This window comes from Equus asinus, chromosome 10 (genome assembly GCF_041296235.1).
Source record: "Equus asinus isolate D_3611 breed Donkey chromosome 10, EquAss-T2T_v2, whole genome shotgun sequence".
Lineage (NCBI taxonomy): Eukaryota > Metazoa > Chordata > Mammalia > Perissodactyla > Equidae > Equus > Equus asinus.
Window position 1 is genome coordinate 15,324,881 of NC_091799.1, and position 25,094 is coordinate 15,349,974.

Genomic DNA, 25,094 nt, shown 5'->3' on the forward strand with positions numbered 1-25,094 from the left:
CCCATCACCCTCCCCACACGCGAGTTCACTGTAATTACTCACAGTGTGGGGTATTATCTTCAGTCTTTCCCCTACTGCTCTACTTTTAAAAGGGGGAGGAGAATGGGAAAACTGCATTTAAAAAGCTCAAATCAACCCAAACCAAACAATAAGAAAAAGTATCTTCTCCTTAAATGAGTATGGGGCAAATACTAGCAAAATTATTTTTAAAACTACTATAATACATATGGTGTGTACAAGGATGTTTAATGCAGCCTTGCTCATAATCTTAAAAAGTGAGAAACAATCGAAACTCTCAGCAGAGTGCTGGTAAAACTTAACAGGATGCAACGAGACAACCAAGTCCTGGGGTGCCCTTAAAATGAGTGAGGGAGAGCCGTACCAGATCTGGAGAGAAGAACGGGATAGTCACTGGAAGGGGCTGAGGGGAGAGGGGCAAACAGATTACAAACCATATATACAGGATATGCCTATTTATTTTAAAAAGCAACAATGAAGTAACCTCAAGAGATACACACCAAGTCGTTAAGGGCTGTCACCTCTGGAATACAGAGCTCACAGGGCAGCTTTCACTCTCTACACTGTGCATCTCTACCCCATGGACTTTCCTGTGGACCTGGAACAGTTTTTTTGTTTTTTTTTTTTTTAATTGAGTTAATGATAGGTTACAATCTTGTGAAATTTCAGTTGTACATTACTGTTTGTCAGTCATGTTGTAGGTGCACCCCTTCACCCTTTGTGCCCACCCCCCACCCCACCTTTCCCCTGGTATCCACTAAACTGTGGAACAGTTTTATAATCAGAAAAACAATGAAGGTATTTCCATTGTTAATCAATAAGACAACTATTCTATAGAGGTTTCAGAAATGCTTTTTTCCTCCCTAAAGAAATTTTTTGCAAACTTTTAAATAGTATGTTTTCAGGGAAATTTTCCTACCCAAAAAAAGTTCTTTTCTTTTGATTATCCAGCAAGTGAAAAGAGAAGCTAATACCTAGTAATGAGAGAGAATATTTCAAAATCATCACTGAAGGATGAACCTGAGAAACTTCTCTGCAAGCAAGTCATGCTAATAGCATAAGACATGCATTCCCTTAGATTTCCTTGACTCTTCACTTCAGGAGTGACAAAAAGCTCGCCGATGAAGTCTTTGAAAGAAATTAGGATATGTGATCTCCCAAAAACTTTTTCTAAAATATTAGCCAGAAATGGAAACAAATTTCTTAATCTAATAAACAATTCAAAACTCTCTGACAATTCCACTACATTTTTCCTTTCAATATAAAGCTTTAGATCCCAGTCAAGGAGTGCTATGATCTCCTTCTCATTTAAGGCTTACATAACAACCGTAGTTCTGCATTAATCCAAATTCCAGAACACAACTTTAGCTTATGCAGTGGTTTTCTTCTGAGTGCAAGGAATATTTACGGAAGATAAATCCAACATCCAATCAGAAAGCTTCTGATTACAGAGGAAGTGGCAGTGATTGTCTGACTGAGTAGAGATTATGGAAAGCAGGCTGCTAATGTGTGAAGCTCAGCATCTCTAACAGACTGAACTTGAAGACCCACTTGAGAGCATGAATCAAAATAAAGGCCAGAGTCCAAGAGTGTGGTGAAAACACAGGACTGCAGGCAGCACAAGACCCTTGAAGCAGAAAGCAACACGCGACAAATAAGAGTGGGTTATAAAAAAGAAGCCACCAAAAGGGGATGCTGACGAAGACGCCACACGAAAATTAGGTTACACATACAGGCGTGTTTCTGCTTCAGGTGGGCTTGGGCACCGGGGACGCCTGGTCACAGCACTCACTAATTTTAGTTAAGAATATTATGCTTGAGTAACTGCTGGAAGTATGTGAAGCCATAAAATCTTTTAATATTGACCTTACATCCACTCTGAGATCTTACAATGTAACAGATTCGTTTTACTTTCCGTGTTTTACCGGCTTTTGAATTGTCGTTGTGAGCCAAGAGAATTTTTCATTCCTTTTACTAGAAGAAATAGAGTGTTCAATGTTCCAATCCACTTCTCTCTAAACCCTGCTTATCCAGCAAGGCAGGTAAAGACAATACTTTTGCTCCTTTTTAGGAAAAACATTTAAAGGAAGGTCTTCTATTGCTTTCAAATTTCAGAAGTCTGCAGCGCTGCTGAAGGGCTCACTGACTTCCTGGAGATTCTTCATCAACTGAGGCTTCTGGATATCTCTTTACTTATTTCCCATGTTAACTGCCTTTGTGATCTAGAACAATAAACTCTATTGTGGACCATTTCTTTCACCTTTATTTACACTAAAACAAAAATGCAAACTGACCTGAAGCTTTATCACCAGATGACAAGTGACTGGCCGCTGGTGTGGGCCCAGATAGCTTTAGGGAATTGATTAGCGATCCCTATAACAGAACATAAACAACGTGTTTATATGAAACCACTAACCATTCCCTGGAATAAAGGAACATGTAAAATGACAACATAGTTTAAAATAAGCAAGCATAACCACTTTTTTAGGTTAATTTTTTTAAGTTTCTATTTAAGTCGATATTTTTAAGTGCTTACCATATGTAAGAGATCCTATCAGAGGATGGAAGCGGTAATATTCTGCAAGCTCCAAGAAAGCAGTCATGCCTGTCTAGCTTGTGGCTCTTTTCTCAGTGCCTGGCGCATAAGCTGCACTGGAGTACTTGGCAGACGAATGAAGAAGTAAATGGATAGAACGGGTTCCGGCTCTCAATAAACGCATGCTAAGGTTAAAAAGCAAAGCAGTTTGACTGACCCCTCTCCAGTCACTGTTCTTTTACTCTTGTTTGTCGTGACTCATACCTTACCATGTGTTCTCCAAGGTGAACATAGAAATCTCCAGAAGAGTGACCAAACGCTAAATGCTTAAATGCCATTTAAGTCACAGCAAACTGAGGAATAGAGAGCCATGTTTGAAAAGGCGCAACAGGCAAGTTCTTATGTTCAGTCTCCAACACAATCTAAAATTACTTTTCTCAGAGACAGACAGAAGAGTTGCAGAGAAACCAGGTTTTCTCAAGGAAGCTTCAGAGACAGCTTGATCAAGCTTTCAGGCATCTCCTACAGTTTTCTTCTGGATTGTTTAACTGTTTACAATATTGTGGGGGACTGGAATTGGCCACCCCAAGATATGTCTCTTTGGCGTGAGGATTATTTCAGACTAGTTACTTTTAGAAAACTGCAGACAGGAAAGCAACTCTGAAAAGTAGAATTTAGTTACCCCTTGTTAAGAGACATTTACATTGTAAAGGAAATCTCCACCTGTAAAGGAAGGAATCTCCCTCTCTGTACCAGGAAGAAGGGGGATGAACTTATCTCTAGAAACTCTTATCAATGTGGAAGGCAAGGACTTAAATCTGCATCTTGTTTACTGTACTTATCTGGTAACCTCCTGTAACTGATTCGCCCCACCCCCAACATCATCCTTTGTCTTTAGCTGAGGAGGATATTTAAGGTGGTGGTTTCAGCCATTTTGGTGAGTTGCTCAGGTTGCCTGAGCCTCTCCCATGTATACATGTTATAGAGCTTTGTTTAATTTTCTCCTGTTATTCTGTCTCGTGAATTTAGTTTGTTCTCTGGCCAGAAGAACCCACAGCGGGTACAGGAAATGTCTTCCTCCTCTACAGTTATATACCCTATTTTTGTAAGAGACAGTGTTTATCAGGCAAAAGCCTGAAAGTAGACATAACAAACATCACTGACTAAGCAAGCTCTGAAAAACAGATTGCAGGAGAAAGCAAGAGAACCTCTCTCCAGATGCTGCTCCTGAAAGGTATGTGAAAGAAGCAAAAGAGAGGAAGAAGGGAGAAGACCTGGTTCCAGCTCTGCTTCCACCACTTACTAACCGTGTGAGCTTGCAGTAGTCACCTGAGCCTCAGCCTCTGCATTAGTGAAACGTAGCTAAATACCTGTCTATTGCACTTGGTTGTTGTATCGGTTAACTAAGATAATGTTAAGTGCGAGTAAATTGCAAACCCAGATACTCCATACAAATGCAAGGTACTGGAATTATGACTCAAGATTACTACACGCAGAATGTCAAATGGCCAAATGAGGCCCTGACTGACACACCATGTCAAGACTGGCATAAACTGCAGGGCAAGGATCACAGGTCTTCGTTAGACTCATAGTTTATTTAAACAAAATGAGAAGTTAACACAGTATTGTCTTCAGTTGCAAAGACAGTCACTGCATGACTGTTACAAAGCAAAAATCCATGAGTTACCTGCTTAGCTTGGTTAGCAGCCACTGGGGTCAACACGGGGTGAGGTGTTTTGGCTGCAGAGTACGGCACTGAAGAACTGAAAAATACAAAGCAGACACTCCAGAGAAAGGCATGACTGGGTGAAAATCACATTCGCCCTTGAGCCAACCTTCTGTCCAAGAAATAATACCAATTTTAGGTAGACTATATATGTCTGGGACCCTAACCACAGTCACTTGACATTTTTCTGATAGAAGAATAAACTGTTTAAATCAAATTTGGGTCTTTAGCATAAAAGTCACGGCAGTGGCTTTAAAACTTACTGTGTTCCTGCAATCCTAAGAAAAAAAGTCTTAGCTATTCAGAAGTAGATCTTTCTCTATCTGGAGAGTAAGCCCTCTCCACCCCTGCCTCCTCCACACTCCATCTCTAGTTCTGGACCACGTGAGGAATTCCTGATCCTCTTTTCCAAGCCTGAGAAAACGTTCATCAGGATCTATGGGATGCACACAATGTGCTGCATATATGGCTCAGAGGTGTTACTCAAGGAAGAGGTCTCAGCTTCTCACAGCAACCGTGCCCAAGAGCCTGGTGCTCAGCAGGTGGGCACATGAGAGTCAATGTGCCACGTTCCGTTTCCAGCCTGCACCTTCGCTACAGTGTGAAAAGTGCATCCATTCTCTGTAGAAAGAGCTCTCACTGTCTTCTGTCAACCCCGAACACACAATGCAGGGACCTGCTGTTTCAATACTTAGTGTTGATAGGCGAGGAAAAAAAAACCCACCTCTTTAATGTAATCACAGCTGAAAGCTCTATTCGTGGTCCTGGGAACAATTTTTTCAATCGGTTTACCTGTGCTCAGACCAGAGCTACTCTGACCGCTATGTATAGCAGCAGGAGCTGTAGGATCTGTTTTTATTTTTCAGAACTCCCCCAAGATTTATAGAGGATTAATATTTCTCCATCAAAAAATTAACTTGAAAGAGGAAAGAAAAAATAGGCTCATGCCTCATAGAAGAAAATCATCCAACAAGCGAGCAATCTTACAAGCACCCCGGGATTCTCTGCTGGAATAACACAGGAGCCCTCCCACACAAACACTACCAATTGAGAGAAGAAAAAACGACGTTATTTCCAAGAAACAAAAGCCCCTTTATTTTTAACTGAAGATAGAAGAAGCTATAAGTGTGCGGCTCTCTGAAGCAACACATCCCCGCCCCCCGAGCCGTCCCACCAAGCAGGCACTCAGGGGCAGCGGCCCCTCCCCTCCACTGAATCTCCGACAGAAGACAGGCCTGTGCGAGAGAGGCTGCTGGGGCGGAGGAATCCCTGGGCAGACAGCGCACTGGGACAGAGAAAGGGTTTGCACGCAAGAGAATCACAAGGGAAATGAAAACCTTCCATGCTTTCTCAAAGACCAGCAAAAAAAAATTAGAAATAAAAATAAAAGCGGCAACTTACCGAATTTTAGAACATTTTTTACACCCAAAATTTAGTTATGACATGATGGTAAATTAAATCACGCACGAGGCAGATTGAGTATAATTACTGTTTGATTTACTTGTGATAATGCTACAAATCTCTTGAGTATCCTAAATCCCCAAACTATCAAATTAGGATTCACAGTACCCATACACCGGGCCACGTGACAACCCTGCAGAGAAATGCTGCTCAGCGCAATCAGCATCAGACCAACTGACTAGATCGGATCCACCATGATGGAAGAGTGCAAACGGGATGGTTGGTGGCAAAACAGTCAAGTTCATGTGCTCCGCTTTGGCGGCCTGGGGTTTGCTGCGTCAGATGCTGGGTGCAGACCTATGCACCGCTTGGCAAGCCATGCTGTGGCAGGTGTCCCACACATAAAGTAGAGGAAGAGGGCAAGGAAGTTCGCTCACAGCCAATCTTCCTCAGCAAAAAGAGAAGGAGTGGTGGTGGATGTTAGCTCAGGGCTAATCTTCCTCAAAAAAAGAAAAAAAAGACTGCAAACAGAAGAGAAGAGAATACTACCAAATAAACACGTTCACAGATTTGCGCATGATCATGAACCAAAACAATGGAAATCAACAGCTAGAAATGTTCAACAGAAGATGGAAAAGCCAAATTCAAAACTATCATATTTTGGATGACTTTCGAGCAATACAAACCTGAAAGAGATCATCAGAAATTCATTTGACATGCTGTGTTCCACAAGTGAAAACAAAAATCAAAGGACCACAAGCAGAAAATGGCACTGTAACACTGCTCCAAAGAGACACACACTGCATGTGTCTACGAATGACATTTACATTACTGGCGACACTCGAGGGCTGCTTAGAAATGAGTAAGGCAGTCACACAGCTTTGCTGGGAAAGATGATTCCAACAGAACCAAAGTCCTCCGACTCTCCACCACCCAGGCCACTCGGACAGAAATTAAATATTAAATACGATGAACACGGAAAAATGTCACAAAAAACCTGTTTCAAACATCATCTTGAATTATACAAGAGTCATTTTTTCCTCTGTTTTTTGCCACACCCTATCAGCACTACTTGCTGACATAGGCAGACAAATGACACACGTTCTAGGCATGTGTACTCTACACACAATTATAAAATTGAGTTACGACTGTGAAGCATTACAATGTCACCCAGGCCCTTTCTTAGTGGCACCTTAAACTGTAATCAACTCTAACGAGGTAAATATTCATACTACTGCTGTGAAGGAGCCAACTACTCATCCTTTCACTTATGTCAACATTTTAAAGGGCTTAAAAAACAAGAGACTTGGTTACGTTCTATTTTGGTAAATCCTAACCATTATCATGCATATCTTTTTATACATTCATATTTGACACAGCGAATCTAAACTGTGAAAGCTACTAAAGTTAACCATTTAACGAACTACGAAGTTTTTGGTAATAATTTTAAAGGTGACGCAAGTAAGCAGACAGGACTATTTATCAACAGCAATTAAAGAAACAAAAAAATCAGGAGAGAAAAAGAAAGAAAATAATAGAGGCTATTGAAAACAAATGCTCTCAGTTCATTTTTTTCACCTGTCAGGTTGGCAGTAACCCTGAAGTTTGATGATCAGGCGAAGACAAGGGGAAGCGGAGAGTCATAGATTGCTTGTGGGAGACAACTGATACAAGCACTACTGAGAGAAGTTTGGGAATAATTGTCAAGATTATATGTACACGTATATGTATATTGACACACACATATGGACAGCTCCTTCAGTTCAGCAGTCTTGTATTTGAGAATTTGTCCAACAGATACAGCTTCAAGTGTGCAAAATGATCTATGTACCCAATTATTTATTTTAGCATTCTTGGTAACAGCACAACAAACAGGTGCACCCCCAAATGTCAGTCAGTAGAGAAAAAAAGAAGCTATCAATTCATTTGTAGGAGTTTCTTATGTCCATCAATGCAGATTGTAACTGCCAACTATTGTGCCCTATTGGCAAATTTTATTCTTTGAAGATTCAAATATTTTCCAAAATATCACCTAAAAGTCTGCTAAATCAAACTGCAGTTCCTGCATGAATATGTAGGTGCTAAATACCTTCATTGGAACTGCGCTAGAGCTTTGAAAAAGACTTATATTATACAGGAAAACAGGAGATTCTGTTAAGAAGAATTTATAATGACATGGAAAATGTTAACAATTAAGTGTCATGATTAAGCTGAAAAAAGAGGTTACACAGCAGCATGCATTCAAATTTTACTTTAAAAAACTAATTTTTAACACAATAAAGATGAATAAACATGCACACAGTGATTAAACATTTGTGGTGAGAATAAAGCTGACTTTAATTTTGTTCTTTTACCTCTGTTTTTTATAATGTCTACAATGAACATTTGCAGTAAGAAAAATAAAAGGATGAAGGTTTTTTAAGGTTATGGTCAGTACTGAGGTTATTATTTTTAAAGTGGGGCAACATCTTTAAGTCATTGGGGGAAAAAACTATCAACCTAGAATTCTCTACTCAGTGAAAATATCTTTCAAAAACAAAGGTGAAATAAAGACTTTGGTAGACACACAAAAGCTGAAATAATTCAGATCTCCACCTGAAGAAAATGTTAAAGTAGTCCTTCAAGCAGAAGGAAAGTCATACCAGATGGAAAGCTGGGACTAAACAAAGGAATGAAAAACACCAGAAACAATAACTACACAGATAGGCAAAAGATATTTTCTTCTTTTTAATCTGTTTAAAGGATAATCAGCTCTTTACAACAACATATCATGGGGTTTATAACATAAGGAGAAGTAAAATGTACAACAATAGCACAAAGGCAGAGAGAGAAGAATAGAATACTCTTATAAAATTCTTATACTATATTTTTCTCTTTTTTGAGGAAGATTAGCCCTGAGCCTAACTACTGCCAATCCTCCTCTTTTTGCTGAGGAAGACTGGCCCTGAGCTAACATCTGTGCCCATCTTCCTCTACTTTATATGTGGGGCGCCTACCACAGCATGGCTTGCCAAGTGGTGCCATGTCCACACCCGGGATCCGAACCGGTGAACCCCGGGCCCCCGAAGCAGAACGTGCAAACTTAACTGCTGCGCCACCGGGCCGGCCCCTCTTATACTATATTTTAGTTGTCTATCATTACTTGAAGACAGACTGTACTTAAGTTAAAGATGTATACTATCAACTCTAATGCAACCACTTAAATAACACACAGAGTTACAGCTAACAAGCCAACAAGAAAGATAAAACAGACTCATAAAAAAGAACCCAAAAGAAGGCAGAAAAAGGAAAAATGGAATCAACAACAAATGGGATAAAGAGGAACAAATGGGATAAATTTAACCTACCATATGCAATATAGTAGGTTAAAAGCCAAACATGTCAATAATCACATTAAATGTAAACAATCCTAGCACTCCAATTTAAAGTCATAGATTGTCAGATTGCATAAAAAAGTAAAGACCCAACTAAATGCTATTTATAAGAAATCCATTTTAAATATAACGACACAAACTAGGTTCAAAATAAAGGGTGGAAAAAAGATACCACACTAGCACTCAACAAAGAAAGCTGGATTAGTTACATTAATATAGGAGAAAGTAGATTTCAGAGCAATTAATCTCAGCAAGGATAAAGAGGGTCATTTTGTAATGATAACTGGGTCATTTCATTAAAAGAACAGAACAATCCTAAACATTCATGCAACTAATAACAGAACTTCAACATGAAGCAAAAACTGATAAAACTGCAAGGAAAATAAGCAAATCCACAACTGCAGTTGAAAATACCAACCACACTCTCAATAATTGATGGAACAAGTAGACAGAAACCACTGAGAACACAGAAGACTTGAACAACACTACTGACCACCTTCATTTAATTGACATTTATAGAACGCTCTAATCAACAAGAGCAGAATACATATTCTTTTGAAGAGCACACAGAACATTTCCCAAGACGACTGACATTCTAGGTCAGGAGCTGGCAAACTACAGACTAAGGGTCAGCTGCCTGTTTTTGTAAAGTTTTACGGTAACACAGCCATTCCCATTTACTTACATATTGTCTACGGCTGCATTCAGGCTACAAAGGCAGAATGGAGTAGTGGAGACAGAGACCACATGTCCTGCAAGCCTAAAATATTTCCTATCTGGCCCTTTAAGAATAATCTTGCTGATCTCAGTTCTCGGTCATAAAAAAAGTCTCAACGAATCTAAAGAAGTAAGGTCATACAAAGCATGTTCTCTGACCACAATGGAATTAAATTAAAAATCACTAACAAAAAGATATCTAGAAAATGTTCAATTATTTCTAAATAATACTTTAAAATAAACCCACAGGTATATAAAAAAAGAGAAAGATAAACTGAAAAGTATTTTGTTTTGTTTTGTTTTTGTTTTTTGAGGAAGATCAGCCCTGAGCTAACCACTGCCAATCCTCCTCTTTTTACTGAGGAAGACCAGCCCTGAGCTAACATCCCAGGCCGTCTTCCTCTACTTTATACATGGGATGCCTACCACAGCATGGCTTTTTGCCAAGCGGTGCCATGTCCCTACCTGGGATCTGAACTGGTGAACCCCGGGCCGCCGAGAAGCAGAACGTGTGAACTTAACCCCTGCACCACCGGGCCGGCCCCCAAAAGTATTCTGAAGTGGATGAAAATGAAAACACAACAATATTCAATATCTGTGGGATGTAGCCAAAGCAATTCTTAGAGGGAAATTTATAGCTTCAGATGCCTATATAGAAAAGAAGGGTCTCAAATCAATGACCTTAGCTTCTACCTTAAAATGATCTTAGCTTTCTATGGTAGAAAGAGTAAATAAACCCAAAGCAAACAGCAAAATACAATAATAAATATCAAGTAGAAAAATATTAGGGAAAAAAAAATATCAATGAAACCAAAAGCTGGTTCTTTGAGATTAATAAAATTGATAAACCTCTAGCTAGATGGATCAAGAAAAAAAAAAAGACAAATTACCACTAACAGGAAAGAAGGAAGTGAAATCATTATGAATTCTACACATGTTAAAAGGATAATAATCAGGGACTATTACAAAAAACTTTGTGCCAGTAAATTTGACAACTCAAATGAAATGGACAAATTTTTTGGAAGACACAAACTACCAAAGTTCACTCAAGAAGTAGATAAACTGAACAATCCTATATCTTCTAAAGAAACTGAAAATTCCAAGCCCAGATGGCTTCATCAGTGAATTCTACCAAACATTTAAGGATGAAATAATAACAAATCTATATAAACTCTTCTGGGAAATTGAAGAGGAAGGAACACTTCCCATCTCATTCTATAAGGCCAGCATTATTCTGATACCAAAATCAAACAGACATCACAAGAAAAGAAAATCTACAGACCAATATCCCTCATTAAGATAGACTCAAAAATTCTTAAAAATTTTAGTGAATTGAATCCAACCATGTATAAAAAACGGCAATGCACCATTACCAAGGATTGATTTAACATTCAAAAACCAATCAATGTGACAAGCGTACCGAGACAATTCAGTGGGGGAAAAGAACCTTTTCAACAAATGGTGCTGAGACAACCGGATATCCACATAGAAAAGAATGAAGTTGGACCACAATATCACACTAGCTACAAAAATTAACTCAAAATGGATCAAAGACCTAAATGTAAGAGCTAAAACTATAAAACCTGGAAAAAACAAAAGTGCAAGTCTTTACGACCTTGGACTAAGGCAATGGTTTCTTAAATACGATCTAAAGCACAAGCAACAAAAAGAAAAAATAAACTGAATTTCACCAAAATTGAAAACTTTTCTGTTTTGGGGCCGGCCCTGTGGCTGAGTGGTTAAGTTCGCGCACTCCACTTCGGTGGCCCAGGGTTTCACCAGTTCGGATCCTGGGCATAGACATGGCACCACTCATCAGGCCATGCTGAGGCGGCGTCCCACATAACACAATCAAAGGCACTCGCAACTAGAATATAGAACTATGTACTGGGGGGCTTGGAGGGGAAGAAGAAGGAGTGATGAAAAAAAAAGATTGGCAACAGATGTTTGCTCAGGTGCCAATCTTTAAAAAAAAACCAACACTTTTTAAAACTTATTTTAAAGATTTTTATTTTTCCTTTTTCTTCCCAAAGCCCTCCCAGTACATACTTGTATATTTTCAGTTGTGGATCTTTCTAATTGTGGCACGTGGGATGCCACCTCAGCATGGCCTGATGAGCAGTGCCATGTCCACGCCCAGGATCTGAACCGGTGAACCCCTGGGCTGCTGAAGCGAAGTGTGCGAACTTAACCACTCGGCCATGGGGTGGCCCCCTAACAAAAACTTTTGGGTTTCAGAGGACACTATCAAGAAAGTGAAAACTAACCAAACGATGGAAGGACATATTTGCAAATCAAATATCTGGTAAGAGATTTGAATCTAGATTATATATATAATCTTACACCTCAACAATTAAGATAAATAACTCAATTAAAAAACGGGAAGAGGATCTAAACAGACATTTCCCCAAAGAAGACAGAAATGATCAATAAGCACATGAATGGACACCCAACATCATTAGTCATTAGGGAAATGCATATCAAAACCACAATAAGATACCACTTAACACCCACTAGGATGGCTGTAATCAAAAGGATGGACGAGAGGAAATGCTGCAGAGGATGTGGAGAAACTAGAACCCTCATACTTTACTGATGGGAGAGTAAAAAGGTGTAGCTGCTTTGGAAAATCGTGTAAACTATGTTTAGCTCAAAAAGCTAAACACAGAATTACCATATGATCTAGCAATTCCACTCCTAAAACATTACCCAAAATACTGAAAGTAGGGTCTCAAACAGATCCTTGCACCCCAATGTTTCCTGTAGCATTATTCACAATAGCCAAGAGGGGGAAACACCCAAGTGTCCATCAACAGATGAATGGGTAAGTAAAACAGCGTATATATATATATACAGTGGAGTATTATTCAGCCATAAAAGGAATGAAATTCTGACACATGCCACCACATGGACGAACCTTAAAAACTCCAGTGAAATAAGCCAGATGCAAAGGGAGGGAAGTGGGGAGTGGTGACTTATTGTTTAATGGGCACAGTTTCTGTTTGGGACAACGAAAAAGCTCTGGAAACGGATAGTTGTGAGAGTTACACAACACTGTAAGTGTACTTAATGTCACTGTATTGTACACTTAAAAATGGCTAAAATGGCAAATTTTGTTTTATATATATATATATATTTTACCACAATAAAAAATAAGCAAAAGCTTCCTGTTCTACCTGTTTCTACCATTCCTAACTCTAGCCTTTTTGATCAACTCTCATTATAAGAACCAGAAGCTTCCTGCTAAAACCAGAGGTTTACATAACTATTTGCATTTATCAAAGGACACAGAATTTTACAGCAAAAAATGTAAATTTTACTATACGTAAATTATGCCTCAATTTTTAAAAAATTGCTTTAGTTAAAAAAAACAAACTAAATCAGATCAGGTTACTTAACTGCTCAAAAAATCCAATGGTCAGCCCAGTCCTGCCAAGGCTTAGGAGATGCTACATGCCACACCTGCCCCGGTCCTACTCCCTGACCGCATCTCCGGGTGCTCTCCCTCTTGCTCCAGCCACCAGGGGCTGCTTGGCTCTTTCTTGAATCTGCCAGACACGCCCCCACGACAGGCCCCGGGCTTGGGGCTTTCTTCCTTAGGATATTCCTGAGACCTGCTCTCTTTGCTCAAATGTCAAGTGTCAGAAGCCACTGAGGGGCCAGCCCCAGTGGCCTAGTGGTTAAGTTCGGCACACTCTGCTTTGGTGGCCTGGGTTTAGCTCCCAGTCTCAGACCTACACCACTCATCTGTCAGTGACCATGCTGACAGATGGCCACATACAAAAAGAGGAAGACTGGCAGTGGATGTTAGCTCAGGGCAAATCTTCCTCAGGAAAAAAAAAAAGCCACTGAAAGGCAGAATATTACATAAGACAGGAAAATCCAGCTTAATGGTAAAAGAAACATGGTCTGGTGTTTCTGAGGTATTTCAGCCATTAACCATGTGTGAGAAGAGCCTTCCTTGGCCACTCTATTTAAAATTGTAACCCACACCCAGACAACTGTCCCTAAACCCTTCCCTACTTTAGTTTTCTCCATCATACCTATGACCATCTAAAAAGTTATATTTTACTTATTTACTCCACTTATCGTTGTCTCTCTGTGACTAACAAGGACAGGGCTTTTTTGGGGGTGTGGGGAGTCTGTTTTGCTAACTGCTCTATCCCCAGCACCTACAACAGTGTGTGGCACGCAGAAAGTGCTCACTGAGTATTTGCTGAAAGAATAGACGAATGCCAAAATTTCTGAAAGGAATGCTGTGTCTGGCGTGTTCTGGTAAAAACAAACAAGATAAACCAAAAATCCCACCTCATTTCTAACCTCATTCGGCCCCACTTCTTCACACTCCACTTCCTGCCAGGTCTCTAGCCATTCGGGCCTTCTTTCCACTTCACCTCGAACACGCTCTGCTCTCTCCCAGGTGTGGGCTTTCACACATCCTGCACCCTCTGTCCAGAACACTCTCCTCTCCGCTCTGCCTCGCAACTTCTGCTCACTGTTCACCTTTCAGCTAAACCATCTTTTCCTTACTAACCTTCTTGTCACCCCCGGACTCCATCGGATTGCCTCACTATGTGCTTTCTCAGCACCTTGTACTTCTCCCTTGCTGAACTTACCATACTGCACTCAAATAACTGCTGGTGCAACTGGCAGTTTAGCAGCTGTCTCCTCGCTAAAGTAGAAGTGCCCCAAAAGCAGGCACATGGGATGTCTTATTCACTGCTGTACCCTAACACCCAGGGCAGTGTCGTGCTCACAGCAGAGGCTCCGTAAGAATCTGCTGAATCAAGTGACTAGGCACACTGGAGAGGAGTCTGAATAGCCATGGTTTGCTCGATAAATCTTCTTCCTTAAAACAGGACAGTTAGTCAATGAATATGATGAATGAGCCAATGAACATCCGATATATCAACGGCAGAAATATGTAAGCTCATCTTATAATAAATTTTCTATAAGATAGTACTCAGAGAAAGTTAAACACAAAATTAAATACTTAAAACACACTTAGAAAACTACTGTTTAACAGAATCTGAAAGTAATTTTATAATGAATACATATATATAACATATATATAATGAACAGATTTCCCTCTCAAGCTTTCTTACTGGGGGAGGTGGTAAATACCAATTTCCATTTATCAATTATGCTTAGCATTTACCTATTATTCAGTAAGCAGTTAGTAAAAAAAGACATTCCAGGCACCAGACTGGGCATACAAGTTAAACAACTCTGCCAGAGTCCAACTCTGTGGGGAAAGGAAAAGAAAATTTCTTCAAGATTCCTTTTTAACTTTTGTGTCTATTTTTCTTAAGTCAGAAAAAAGGGCAAACTCAGAATTGCTCCTCTAACAAAGCCCTCATCGCAGGTCAGCTCAGATGAGGCCTCTGACGGAAACAAAGCTGGAAGAAAGGCGAAGTGCAATCCCCAAGAGGCGCTTCTCACGCACGGTTAATGGCTAAAACATCTCAGACATACCAGACCAAGTTTCTCTCACCATTAAGCTGCACTTTCCTGTCTTGTGTAATATTCTGCCTTTCAGCGGCTTTTCTTTGCCTTCCCCACACTCGGAATCTGGCCACCATCCCCAAACTTTAATACATGGTTCTTTCCCTTGAGAAGTTTGCGACAACCACAAATGCCATCTTGGTCTAAACAGCATACCAAAGCTTCAAGGTCACTACAAGATAGGAAAGTGGGTAGGCTTGGTTTTGGCTGTTAGAGTGGCCCTGAGATAACTGAGAAATTCCTGGAACAGGCAGTGTTGATAAATGGACCAATGTGGGAAAAAGAGAAGGCCAGCAGACTAGTGAAGCAGGGCCACTCGATAAAGCCAAAACAGACGAGTGAGCAGGCCCGCTCCGTGGGGGTGGCAGAGGGTGGGCATGATATGGACAAACCACGAGGTCTCTGGCTGCTCGTCTTGTGGCTGAACTAATCACGGACACTAGACACTCATTCCCTGCGCGACACTGGCTCTCGTGCTCCCTCCATTCAGACTGAGGACCGGCCCTCAACTCCTCCCTGTGCCACAGGGGAGGTGGGGTTGGACTAAAGAGATCACGGCCACAGAACACACAGAACAGAGCCCAGGCACAGTCTATGGACTGTGCCGTCCAGGACAGTGGGAGGGAGGCAGTGCCTTGAATTCTAAACACAGATTCCGACTAAAGAAAAGGAAGCTCCGGCAGCAATGATCCAGCTTTCAAATAAGGCATGGAAGGGAAGCTCGAAGTCCCCAAACAGAGCCCTGCCTTTTAAAAGACTGTTTTTTCATACAAAAGGTAAAAGAAATTTGAAAGAACAGAAATGCCTGGAGAGAGGAAGTGAGGGAAGAAACTGTCAGTTTCAAGATCACCACTGAGTTTTAAGACTCCACAGTCTTCATTAGAACTGAAGCATCATCTCTGGAACCCAAAGAGTGCTAAAAAAAAATCACCCCCTACACGCAACTTAATAACCCTAATGTGCACCTCAGGCAGACTTACTCACGCACACTGAGTGCGCACCACCAGACAGACTTTCATGTTTATGAGGCAACAGTTACTGGCAAGTTGAAGAAGACAATCTCCCAAAATCCACTTACATACCTAAGATTAGCTGTGTCTACCCCTCTTGTAACCTAAAGCTCTGCGGGCAGTCACACTGTGACAGCAGCAATGCTGCTCCCTGCAGGCAGGGCCTTGCTATTGCAGAATCATTCAGTGGCTGAAACTGAAAAGTAGCACCATTCATACCTCATCACCGCAGAAGGGGGTGTAGGATTATTCTTCAATTCCTGCACATTGACCACTTGAGGGACATTCTTCAAAGTTGATTCAGTCAAAGTACTCACAGCTATTTAAATGGACAAGAGAGAGGCATATTAATTGCCGTTAAGGATCAAAACTTCTGGCCAACTAGAGGGCAATAACCAGGACACAAACTCACGCAGAACACAATCTTACTACATAAAGGAAACCTACGCTAGGCAGTTCTGCTGTACTGTGTTGAATGGACACCTGGCATACTCCATTCGTAAAGATTATGGGATAAGGCTTCATGCAATTTAATAAAATATACTAGTTTAGGGATAAAGAACTCCCTGCCAGCTTTCACAGAGCAGAGCTAAGATATCCTGTCACGTTGTAGGCTCATCCTGGAAAACGGCAGACAGACTAGAGGAGTAGCAGCATTCAGACTAAGCATTTCTGCCATCCGTCCGTCCGTCCATTCTTTCATATGAGCCTATTACTGCCAGACTCTGTTAGGCGCTGGGAACACAAAAAATGTCTAACATATAGCTTCTTCTCTAAAGGAGCTCATGGCTTGGTAAGACAAACACAAGGAGTAAAATGTGGAAACTGGAGCTTGGACAAGGGAGGAAGAGGCCAAGCGGCCTGAACTACGGAGTGGCAACAGAGGCTGACTGATGCCTGTCTATCTATCTTAGGCTCGTCAGCTTTCACATCTCTTTTTCTGTGTCCTACAATTTAAAACTGCATTCCGAGCCTTACCAACATTTTATAATTAACTATTAAGAAGGTGTGAGCAAAGCTCTTAGATCTCTCTAGCATGCTTCTGGCAAAGGTGAAAGCTGTAGCCCAGGCGGAACGCTTTCACTCCCTCCTGCAGAGACACCGTGCCATGACCACACATATCTCATCTTTCACATTCAAAGGGGCCTGCGCCTTCGAAAATCTTGCCTCCAAAATGACAGCAGAGCTCACACTGCCTCCTGCTGAGAGTGGAACAATCCTAAGTCCTGGCAGACTTTCAGTTTATAAATAACCGACTCAATCAGCTTGATCTGGGCCTGTTCAGCACAATGCCAAGACTGCTCGGTCCAAGTAATACTTAAAGAAAACATCAAAGGATTCTATTTCTTCAGAAGGCTCAAAGGTACTTAAAAAAGTTATCTTGTTTATGCTCTTTTATATCTATTCTAGATGCCTTAATAAGCATTCTAATACTCGAACTTTTCTTAGAAATCATTTATTGCTGTATAACAGTAATTCTTTTTTGTCTAAAACCAACCACCATGTCTTTTTATTTAGTCTTTTAAAAAGAACTGTCTAAATTGATAGTGTTCTAAGCAGTGATAAGACTAAAAAGTTTTATTCACTAAAACAAAAATATTTACAGCAGAGTTTCTAAACCTTGGTACTACTGACGCTCGGGGGCTGGATAATCCTTGGTTGTGGGGGTGTCTGGTGCATTTTAAGATTTTTTTTGTAGCATTCCTGGCCTCTACCAACTAAATGCTGACAGCATTACCAACTGTTGGGGGGACGGGATAAAACAGCCTCTGGCTGAGAGCCACTGGCTTGAACAAACTGATAACTAGTGATAACTGCAGGCCTTGAGGCCAACCACCTAGAATCCTGCTGGAGAGAATTTTGGATAGCCACAAACATCGACAAATGCAAGTGCTGATCAGCTCATTCGAGCCTCCTTCCGGAAAGGCTAAGTTTGCAATCTTAACAAAGAGCTGTGACGCAAGAGAAAGAGCACAGGCTGGAGCGTGGGTTCTGCTACTTACTGCTCGCATAACCTTCACCTCTCTGCACCTTACACAACGCAAAAGCAAAACGGGCAAACTGCCAGCACCACCTCACAGGGTGGCTGGGATCCGTAAGAGACTATGAGACAATTCTCATGTTATTAGGTGATCTAATTGCAAAGATTAATTTTGGGCTTAAAGCCTATCAATTTTATCAAAAAAAAAAACCCCCACTGATTTCCTACTTAACCAAATGTGGCAGATCTAATACCTCCCTTTGAAAGGAAAAAGTTTCAGCTTCTGCTTTCTTGGAACTCTCTCCCAAAAAAGAGGAGAGTGCTGCCACGTCAGTCCTCTCTTCTGAAGGGCAGCAGAGAGAGTCCGCTGTTTCACGGCACCTGTAGTCCTGGCCTGTGACTCGCCCCCTCACAGTCAGTCCTGCCTAGGTGCAGGGTGCAGTTTTTACCTGGCACCTGGCTGGCCATCTGTCGTCTCAAAGCTGCAGCGGCGGCTGCCTGGGGTGCTGGGATGGTGTGGGAAGGACCAGGTGCACCATGCTTCACGGTTTTTGTTGCAAGCATTGTGCTGTCAGCCCCTTGAGGAATAATTTTATTACCAGACGTAGACACTGAGGGAAAAAGAAAAACTAAGTAAGAGAGTGGGTCAGACAAGGGGAATACACAAAAGTTAAAATGGTAAATTCTCCAGGTTAAGTTGCAGGGAAAATGCTAAGATTAAAAATCCTTAAGCATTAACGCACATAGAAAAGTACCGGTAAACTGACAGGCTGGCACCTATATATTTTCAGAGGCCAGATGAAATTTGCCTGCCCACCTCTATCAGCCAAAATACTTTACACAATCATTTCCTCTGATACTGATCAAGATACACCTTTTATACCAATATAGATCAATTCCCTGCTCTCCTCTTATAAAATCTCTCCATTCCAGGACCTCACGCTCATGTTTGTTCTGTTAGAAGTCACGTCAGTGCAAAGTCCTGACACTCTGAACTGAAAGTGTGACAGCAAAATACAGGTCACTTTAGTGAGCCAATACTGCAAATGAGCATTGCAGCTGCTGAGCTTCAAGGCAGAATATGGCTACAAATTGAGCTGAAATGAGCTAGGATTTGAAAGGCTCAGTGTGGCTGTTGCTTTATATGGAGACAAACAGCCTCCTCCTTTTACCCTTAAAAAGACCTGTTTAAAAAGACACAGGCTGGACTCAACAGGAAAGCTGTGACAGTGTGAACCTGGCAGAGCCTCTTCTTCCTCACAATGTTCTACCAAATGCTTTCAAGGGGAACACCTCTTTTGAATTAGTCTTCTAATTTCTAGAATAATAGTAGAAATGAGCTGGAACCAACAACTTATTGGTGTGATAGTATAAAACTCAGTTGCAATTCCTTCATGAGTAGAAACCTAATAGGGGAAAAAGGTTCCTGTTTCATAGTTTACTTACTCGAAGCTCCCATCCCACCAGGTGAACCGTGAATCAGCTGAGATTTAGCAAAAGGAGCCGCGTGGGGCAAGAGACTGGGCTGGATGGAAGGAGTGCGAACCACGGGGGCGTGCCGAGGGACCTGGACCACTGCCTCATCGTCTTTACAGGATGTCCGTGTGTCTTCACTCTCCAAAGACTGGGAAATGGATGACGTGGAGCTGACTTCATCCAAGTCTTCATAATATCTCTGAGACAGGAAGGCTGACCGAGACAGGCTCGCTACAAAGCCCAAAACACAAGTTAGACAACTCAAAGCAAGTCCAAAAGCTGTGTAATTTTCACTGTCAATAGAGAATATCCAATTTGTAAAACGATTTAATTATTACTTATTTTAAGTGGAAGCAGCTGCTGTGCAATATCAACAAAGATGGTTTTGGGTCTTTGCTCCAGTGGGGCTTTGAAAAACTGAGCTGTGTAGGACAAGAACATTTTGACTGTCAAACAAAAAAACGTGACGTGTGAGATGGAATGAACACTGGTGTAAAAGCAGGAGGCCTCGAGACCTCACCCGAGGTCTCACAGACAGAATAATAACCTATCAGCAAAGTAAGAGACAAGCTCCCACAGCAGAGTCAACGGTCACGCCACTGCTGTCACTTTCCAACAATAAACTTCCAAGAACAGGCCTAATGCAAACCGGAAAAAGCAGAGTCCTCAGGCCTGTCTCAGACATTTCCAGATAAATCTAATGATTCTTCTGATTCAGACAATTAGGTTAAAAAAATCACTGAAATTAATGCTGACCTTACCTGTTTTTTCCCTTCTATAAACTATGAAATAAGGCTTTCTGCCATTTTACTTTCTACCATGAATTTCCGAACGTACGCTACTGCTGGTATACTGGAAAAACGCAAAACCAAACAAAAAAAACCTAGCCCTTTCTCCTCAAGTTATTTAAAAGCATTGCTAATAGTTGTCTCTCCTACAGGCAGATCACTCTGCAAGATTTTATGTCACATGTAAGTGTGATATAAGCAAATGAAAACCACGCCACGTGCGAGGGCTGCCACTGGGGCGGCACTGCTCAATTTGGTAGCCATTAGCCACTTGTGGCTACTGAAGTTAAAAATAATTGAAATAAATGAAAACTTCAAATCCTCAGTAGCACCAGCCACATTTCAAGTGCTCAACAGGCACCTGACTACGACATTAGCACAGATACAAAACATTTCTGTCACTGCAGAAAGTTCTATGGGACAGCACTGTACCAGATTATTTTGATGTAAGTAAATATGGTGCAATGTCACTTAGAAATTCCATTCATAAAACACCAACACCCCTGGTAAAACCGCAGTTAACATTTATTGAGAATTTACCTGGTGCCAGGTGTTGCACAAAGCGTCTATAGACATTATCCCATTTAATCCTCACAATTATCCTATAAATTAGAAACTGCTACGATCTGATTCTATGGTTAATGCCTAGAAAGGCTAAGTAATTTGCCCAAGGTCACGAAGCTGGTAAGTGGTGGAGCCAGAATTCAAACCTGGTTGTATCTGACTTGAAAGACCATGTTCCTAACAATACTCTGTTACATAAGACTGAACCCTGTGCTAGGCAGAATTTTGGCCCCATGACCTTTGCTTGTGGTGCCACACCCAAGGTTCTATTATGTTAGAAGGTCACATTAGATGGCAAGAGATTTTGTAGACATAACTAAGGTTACTAATCAGTTGACCTTAACAAAGCGGTTACCCTGGATTACCCAGAATGGCCCAACATACAGTCTCATGAGCCCTTAAAGGCAGCGAAATGAAGCAACAAGAGGAAGTCACAGATCTTCAGCACAAGAAGGACTCAAGGTGCTGTTGTTGACGTGTGGATGAAGGCGGCTGGGAGTACAGAGCAAGGGAACGAGGACCTCAGCCCTGCAGCTGCAAGGAACTGAATTCTGCCAACACCTCCCATGAGCTTAGAAGTGAAATCTTCCCCAGGGCCTTCAGATGAGAGCTCAGCCCAGCCAACACTTTGACTTCAGCCTGTGAGCCCTGAGCAAAGACCCAGCTGAGCCACGCTGCACCTGGACTTCTGAGCCACACAACTTTGAGATTATAAATAGGCAGTGTTTTAAGCCACTAAGTTTGTGATAATTTGTTATAGCATCCACAGAAAACAAATTCAAATCCCACATTCGCTCAGGGCCACACTGCTCTCAATAATTTCTCTAACATCCTACTTTCTGAGAGTTAGTAGCAACAAAAGATGACTCAGACTCATTACCTCCACGAACTGAACAGAGAGAGAAACTGACATCTAACCATGTAACTTCCAAACGGTGATATAAGCTGAGGTTTTCTCAGTTTCCTTTCTTATCTTTCTGATACAATTCACTGGCTTTGGGTGGAAGGAAATCCATCAACTTAAAGTTGTAAAGACCATGCTCACCCGCAGAGGCCAGGAGCCCGGACGGCTTACTCTCCCAATGGTGCTGCCTCCACAGCTAACATGTGCTGCTGTCTGCTGCAACCAAGGATGCAGCTACCTTCCTGGCATTAGAAAGGGGGCCCTACTGAAACCCAAAGAATCTTATTCTGCTTAAATGCTAGCTCAGATTAGGAAAGGCAGAAAGCCACATTAATAGGGAGCCAAAAAAAGACAGAAATCACGATCACCTCCATAGATGCAGCAAACCTTACAGCTTACGGTGAACTGAAAGTGTTCTCTTTGAGATCAAGGAAACGTTGCCCAATCACCACTTTTACTGGGCTCTGCCTTGGAGGTCCTAGCCAGTGAAATAAGGTAAGAAAAATAAATAAAAGGACTGAAAAGGCAGAAACAAAAGCATTAGTAGCCATAGAGGATATAATTGCAAGAAATAGCTACAGACATATTACTTGAGTAAATGAGTTTAGCCCAGGATGCTGGATTTGTCAACATACAAAAGATCTAATATATTTCTACATACCACATCTAACATAAAGCAAAACAGGAAATGAAATTTAAGAAAAAAACCCCACCATTCTAAGGGCATCAAAAATATTAAACTCTTAGGAATAAATCTAACAAAAGATGTGCATGTCTTCCCTGCAGAAAACATTAAGAAAAATTAAAGACCTAAATAAACATATACCATGTTTAGGAGTTGAAAGATCAACACTGTACAAGTGTCAATTCTCTCAAGGCCATTTAGAGAGCCAAGATAATCCCAATCAAACTCTCAACTATTCTTTGAGGGGTAGAATTTAGTAAGATAATTCTAATATCAATATGGAAATGGAAAATACCAAGAAGAGCCAAAACCCTCTAGACCACAGGTGAGCAAACTACAACATGCCTATGTGCCTACAGACCATCCGTGGCTGCTCTTCTACTGCAAGGGCAGAGGGTGAGCAGGTAAAATGGAACCCACAGAGCCGAAAAGCCTAAAATATTTACTATCCTGCCCTTTAAGAAAAAAAAGGTTGCCAACCCCTCCTCTAGACTGTAGAACCGTTTGCAATGATGACGTGTTCAATATCCGTGCTTGCCATTACAGCAGCCGCTAGTCACATGTGCCTGCTGCATGCCTAAAATGTGACTACTGCAACTGCCTGAGTTTTTAACTTTATTTAATTTTTATTAATTTAAATTTAAATAGGCAACCGTATTGGACAGCATAACTTTAGGATCTAGAAAAAGAACAGTATTCAGACTTATTTTAGCACCAGTTAATCAAGGCAGTGTGGTAGCAGTGGTTTCTAACCAGTGTATGGGACCAACAGATCTAAACACATAAGGAGAACTGATTTATTACAAAGGTGGCTGCTTAACAGTGAGGAAAACTGTCTTTTCAATAAACAGTGTTGGGACAATCAGATACCTAAATACAAAAAAATGACACGAGTCACACTTTATATCATATGCAAAAGTCAATTCAAAACAGTATAAACAAATTATGGTCTATCTATACAATGGAATACTATTCAGCAATAAAAAGAGGAATGAACTACTGATACATATTATGCATCATGAGTGAACCTCAAAAATATTACATTAAGTGAAAGAAGCCAAACCAAAGACTACATCTGATTCAATTTATATGCAATTTCTTAAAAAGGCAGAGCCACAGAGAAAGAAAACAGATCAGTGGTTGCTGGGGAGCAGAATAAGGACCAACTACAAACAAGCATGAAGAAACTTTTTTTTTTTTTGAGGAAGACTAGCCCTGAGCTAACATCTGCTGCCAGTCCTCCTCTTTCTGCTGAGGAAGACTGGCCCTGAGCTAACATCCGAGCCCATCTTCCCCTACTTTATACGTGGGACGCCTACCACAGCATGGCTTGACAAGCAGTGCCATGTCCGCACCCGGGATCCTGAACTAGTGAACCCTGGGCCATAGAAGCGGAACATACGCACTTAACCGCTGTGCCGCCAGGCCAGCCCCGAGGAAACTTTTTAAGTGATGGAAATGTTCTAAAACTGGAATGTGGAGCTGGTTATAAAATTCTGTAAATTTACCAAAAGTCAAATGGTACACTTACAACAGGTGAATTTTATAATATGTAAATTATACCTCAATAAAGTTGTTAAAAAAAATCAATTCCAGGTAGACAGTATAACTAAATTTGAAAGGCAAAACATTACCATTTCTAGACAATAACAAAGGTGCACACACACTTTTGTGACCTAGAGATAGAGAAGGATTTCTTAAACAGAACACAGCAAGTACTAACTGTAAAAGAAAAGGCTGATACATCTGTTTTAAAATTAAGAACTTCCACTGGCTAAAAGATATCATAAAGAGGGTAAGAAGGCAACAAAGCGACTATCTGCAAGCCATATAACCAACCAAGGGCTGGTATCAAGAATTTATAAAAACTTTTACAAATCAGTAAGATAGATTTTCCAACAGATAAATGAGCAAAACATTTAATGAGGCACTTCACAAAAGAAGACATCCAAACGGTTAATAAACATATAAAAGGATTATACCAGAATAGTTACAAGGAAAAAGACTGACAGTATCAAGCTTGGCAAGGACGTGGAACAGCTGGAATATTCATACTCTGACGATAAAAGTAGAAAACGGTACAACCACTTTGAAAAACTGTATGGCAGAATCTACTGAAGTTGGGCATACGGACAGAATAGCAGCCAATAATTCCACTCTGAGCCATGTGACCAAATAAAAGGGATACACATACGCCCCAAGGGACACGCACAAGAATGTTGACAACAACATCCTATTCCATTATAGCTAAAAACTGGCACAGCAAATGTCCACCAAGAGGCAAATGGATAAACAAACGCAGTATACTCACACAACAGAATAATACACAGCAACAAAATAACAGCTACATGCAATGACATGGATGACCCTCACAAACCCAATGTGGAACAAGGGAAATCCACCCAAAGA

The 25,094-nt window shown here is 41.0% G+C and overlaps 1 protein-coding gene across 8 annotated transcripts in view; it reads right to left on the reverse strand.

Moving 5' to 3' along the window:
* The window catches only part of NUP214 (nucleoporin 214), a 98,252-nt gene that overhangs the window by 36,272 nt on the left and 36,886 nt on the right, over positions 1 to 25,094 (reverse strand). For 7 of the 8 annotated variants that reach the window (XM_070518508.1, XM_014863446.3, XM_070518507.1 and 4 more), the window contains exons 22-26: positions 19,715 to 19,975; positions 18,718 to 18,879; positions 16,507 to 16,606; positions 4,242 to 4,317; positions 2,313 to 2,391 (exon numbers count right to left, since the gene is read on the reverse strand). In XM_070518508.1, the coding sequence (XP_070374609.1) occupies positions 2,313 to 2,391; positions 4,242 to 4,317; positions 16,507 to 16,606; positions 18,718 to 18,879; positions 19,715 to 19,975 (678 nt within the window). Of the gene's footprint in view, positions 1 to 2,312; positions 2,392 to 2,554; positions 2,740 to 4,241; positions 4,318 to 16,506; positions 16,607 to 18,717; positions 18,880 to 19,714; positions 19,976 to 25,094 lie in introns of those variants that run through there. The other variant, XM_070518511.1, reaches the window with a different exon arrangement.